At 39.0% G+C, this 4,088-nt stretch overlaps 1 protein-coding gene across 1 annotated transcript; it reads left to right on the forward strand.

Annotated features, from left to right (window-relative positions):
* On the forward strand, nt 1-951 carry LOC138155472 (olfactory receptor 8G50-like). The gene has a single exon (XM_069080727.1). It carries the CDS (start codon nt 19-21, stop codon nt 949-951), a length of 933 nt encoding a protein of 310 aa, XP_068936828.1. The 5' UTR covers nt 1-18.
* Nucleotides 952-4,088: the final 3,137 nt, after the last annotated feature.

Consider the following 4,088-nt stretch of genomic DNA (forward strand, 5'->3'; position numbering starts at 1 on the left):
ACTCTAAACTCAAAAAGAATGGAGAAAGGCAATTACTCCCTAGTAACTGAGTTTAACCTCAAAGGGCTGACAGATCAGCCTGAGCTCCAGCTGCCACTCTTCTCCCTGTTCCTAGGGATTTATGTTGTCACCATGTTGGGGAACCTGGGCATGATCATACTTATTGGGCTGAGTTCTCATCTTCATAACCCAATGTATTATTTCCTCTGTAATTTGTCCCTCATTGATCTCTGTCAATCAACTGTCATCACACCCAAAATGCTAATGAACTTTTTATCAGACAATAACACCATTTCCTACCCTGAGTGCATAACTCAGTTCTATTTTTTTTCCTTTTTTGCAATTTCTGAATGTCAAATGTTGGCTGTGATGGCATATGACCGCTATGTTGTTATATGCTATCCCCTTCGTTATAGTCTTATCATGTCATATCAAATGTGTTCATGGTTGGTAGGTGGGGTGTATGCACTGGGTTTCATTGGAGCCACAACTCACACAGGTTGTTTGCTTAGAGTGCTCTTCTGCAAGGAAAGTGACATTAATCACTACTTTTGTGATCTCCTTCCACTCTTAAAGCTCTCTTGTTCTAGCACCTATGTCAATGAAGTGGTACTTCTGTCATTCAGTACATTTAATATCCTTTTCCCAATGCTGACTATTATTTTCTCTTATGTTTTTATTATTGCTAGTATTTTAAAAATTCAGTCCACTGGAGGCAGATCAAAAGCCTTCAGTACCTGCAGCTCCCACATTGTAGCAGTAGGTGTCTTCTTTGGCTCTCTTGCATTCATGTACTTGCAGCCATCTTCAGTCAGCTCCATGGATCAGGGAAAAGTGTCTTCTGTCTTTTATACTATCATTGTGCCCATGCTAAACCCCCTCATCTACAGTCTGAGAAATAAGGATGTCAAAATTGCCTTGAATAAAGTTATAGAAAGAACATTCCATTGAAAAGAGAAATATTTGAATAATGGGTTAATGGGTTTAGTGGATATTTTTATGCTATGGAGGGAGAGGGAGTAAAATGGCAAAGTAGAAAGAGAGAGAGAGAGAGAGAGAGAGAGAGAGAGAGAGAGAGAGAGAGATACTTTGTCCCACACCTGTAATTATTTAGAAGACCAACTCAGAGGTACTTTGGGGACATTTCTGAAATCAGCAGGCTACATCTCTCTTCCCACCCTTAGCCTCCTATTACCTCTCTGACTTGCATTCCATATGAACTGGTAAATTCAATCATGGCTTGACCTGCTTCTTATATTTAAAGGGTTTGCTTTACTATTTCAATAATCTTCATGGAAAAGCTTTTTTTCCTAGATGCCCTTTTGTGAGTCAATGATTCCTGCAGCTAGATTTCACAAAATGAATGTTATGCTAATTCTAGAACAAAATATAACAATTTACAAGTCCAACACCCTTGTTTTTCAGCCAAAGAAACTATACCTAAAAGAGAATAAATGATTTGGGCTCATAGTCACAGAACTGATCAAGAGAAAAACTAGGTTTTGAATCCAAATCTCTTGATTGCTGTTCTTTTTACTTCTCCTTCAAAACATCATGTAGTCACCTATATAGAAGTATCTAATGGAGGAAAACATAATTACATCCTTAAAAGAGAATTCATGTGTAGGATAAATCCTCTAACAATCCAAAATCATAATATATAAAGAAGTTCTTTAATCTTGTAACCAGCTTTTAAGATGACCTCATACAGGTAGAGAGAAGTATTTCTGGGAAAATTTCTTTAAACTGTCTTCTTCTCCTGCCAAAGGTACTTTCTCAAGCTCAGAACCAATGGAAGCTATACAAGCATGATCTACATTTGTTGTTTTAAAGCTGACATGCCACAGGTGTGTAAAAGTGCAGAAATTTTCATAATTTGTCAATGTAGTGAATAGTTTTCCTGATTTGTTTTACTTTCTCTTTGCTTTCTTATTTTTAAAAAATATTATTTTTATATGGTAAGGTTCTATGAGAAATAGAGCCAGCCTGTAAACAGAAAGTTTGGTTACTTTAAAGATCCCCTTGTATTGGCTTTGTTTTTGGATTGATTGTGTTAAAACCCAGAGCTTGTGAATCCCACTTGTGGGATGGACTTGTTGATGTGAAAAGAGAGTGCTGAACTGGAAGGAGCTGGTGATGTAAAATTTAGAGAGATACAAGCAAAGGGAGCGGCAGAAGAACTTTTTGGAAGCAGCAACTTGGAGGCAGAGAGAGACTGAGAGGATTGCTGAGGGGCACTTTGAATTGCCCAGGACTTTGAGAGCTGCCACCCAGAGCTGCCAAGTACTGAGGAGACATGGCTGTTATGCTGGTACTTTGTCTGTCTGTTTTGATGTTGTTTTGCCAGATTTGTTCACTGTTGAAAGACAGTCTTGTTGTTGCAGAGGTTCTGGAACCTTGCTGTTGGTTCAGAGCTCCAGAGACTGTTCTGCAGACAGAGAGTGAATACTGTCCACTGGTGAAGGACAGTCCTGTTGTTGCAGAGGTTTTGGAACCTTGCTGTTGGTTCAGAAGCCCTGAAGAAGGATTTTCTTGTTGTATATTTACAGAAATCCTGGAAGAGGGTTTTGCTAATGTTTTCAGGGGCCCTAGGACTGTTCTGCAGACAGAGAATGAATTAATGAAGACACTGGCAATATATCTTGTGGCCTTGCTAAGCTTTGTCTCCCCAGGAACAAAGATTCCTGAGAAGTTGCCTCGGGTCAAGATGAAGAAAGACCTCTCTTTGGGTATTAAATGCTGTTCTTAAGCTTGTTGTAACTGTGGGGTAGAGTCAATTGTGATCCAAGGGTGGGGAACTTTTGACTTTTTTGTGCTTTGTGGTTGACTAAATGAATGTACAGCCTAGGGGTGGAGTAGTACTTAGAAGAGGGTCTTTAGGATTGATTAAATGAATGTAATGTGCAGGGGTGGAGTAGTACTTGATTGAATTACACTTGGTGAATGCTATATTTTGATTTTCTCTGTTCTTAATTTGTCACTGAATAAAATGGAGAGCAGCTATGCTGGTATTTTGAACCTTGGGAAGTTGCCTTTGCTTGGCATTACAAAACAGTCTTCTTCTCCTGCCAAAGATACTTTCTCAAGCTCAGAACCAATGGAAGCTATACATGCATGATCTACATTTGCTGTTTTAAAGCTGACATGCCACAGGTGTGTAAAAGTGCAGAAATTCTCATAATTTGTCAATGTATTGATTAGTTTTCCTGATTTTTTTACTTTCTCTTTGCTTTCTTATTTTTATATGGTAAGGTTCTAAGGGAAATAGAGCCAGACTGTAAACAGAGAGTTTGGTTACAGAAAGGATTTCTGAGCCCTGGAATTTAAAAGTTAGAAATTGTCTTTGGTGCATATCTTCCTTGTAAGCATAACTCACTGTCATGTTACTCTGTGCCCCCTTTTTCCATGGATGTCATGTGTATTTGTATGTAATAGCTAACTCAAGGTTAAACTGTGAGGCAACCAATATTTTGCTCTTTATATGATATCTTAAATAATTACAACAACTATATGAAGGGATTAAAACTGTCATGAATTCTGAGTCAAGAGCTGCTCAGGATTATGATTTGCGGGGCAGAGCATATGACAAATTCAAGAATGATTGGAGCAACATCAAAAGCAATTGAATGTATCAGTGGTATGTGGTTTGTACAAAGAGGAGATGGAATGGCAACTGAAGGGGAAGATTTGATGGTAGGCAGCTGAATGTTGAGGAACAGCAGCCTCTAGAGACACTTCCAGAGCCCTTGACCCTTCTACTGTTTCTACTATCAAGGACCAGAATGGGGAATGGTGACCAAATTCCCAGTAGGAAGAATAAAAGACATAAGTAAATTATAGTCTCTTCTTTCCCCATCCTCTCTGACTGAGGAGGACATATGACACAAATCTTCATTAAATTTTAGAATTGCTTTTTTTTTGCTTTTTGGAGGGCAATTGGGGTTAAGTAACTTGCCCAAGGTCACACAGCTAGCTTTTTTGTGTTAAGTGTCTGAGGCCAGAACCAAACTCAGGTCCTCCTGACTCCAGGGACAGGACTCTACTCTCTGTGCCACCTAGCTGCCCCTAGAATTGCTTTTCTAATTTCT

This window comes from Petaurus breviceps, unplaced genomic scaffold, assembly GCF_028583685.1.
Source record: "Petaurus breviceps papuanus isolate PSGF00001 unplaced genomic scaffold, PetGlider_PUasm1.0 91133, whole genome shotgun sequence".
NCBI lineage: Eukaryota > Metazoa > Chordata > Mammalia > Diprotodontia > Petauridae > Petaurus > Petaurus breviceps.

Coding starts and splice junctions, on each gene's coding strand:
- LOC138155472 (XM_069080727.1), top strand. CDS start 19: ATGGAGAAAGGCAATTACTCCCTAGTAACTGAGTTTAACCTCAAAGGG.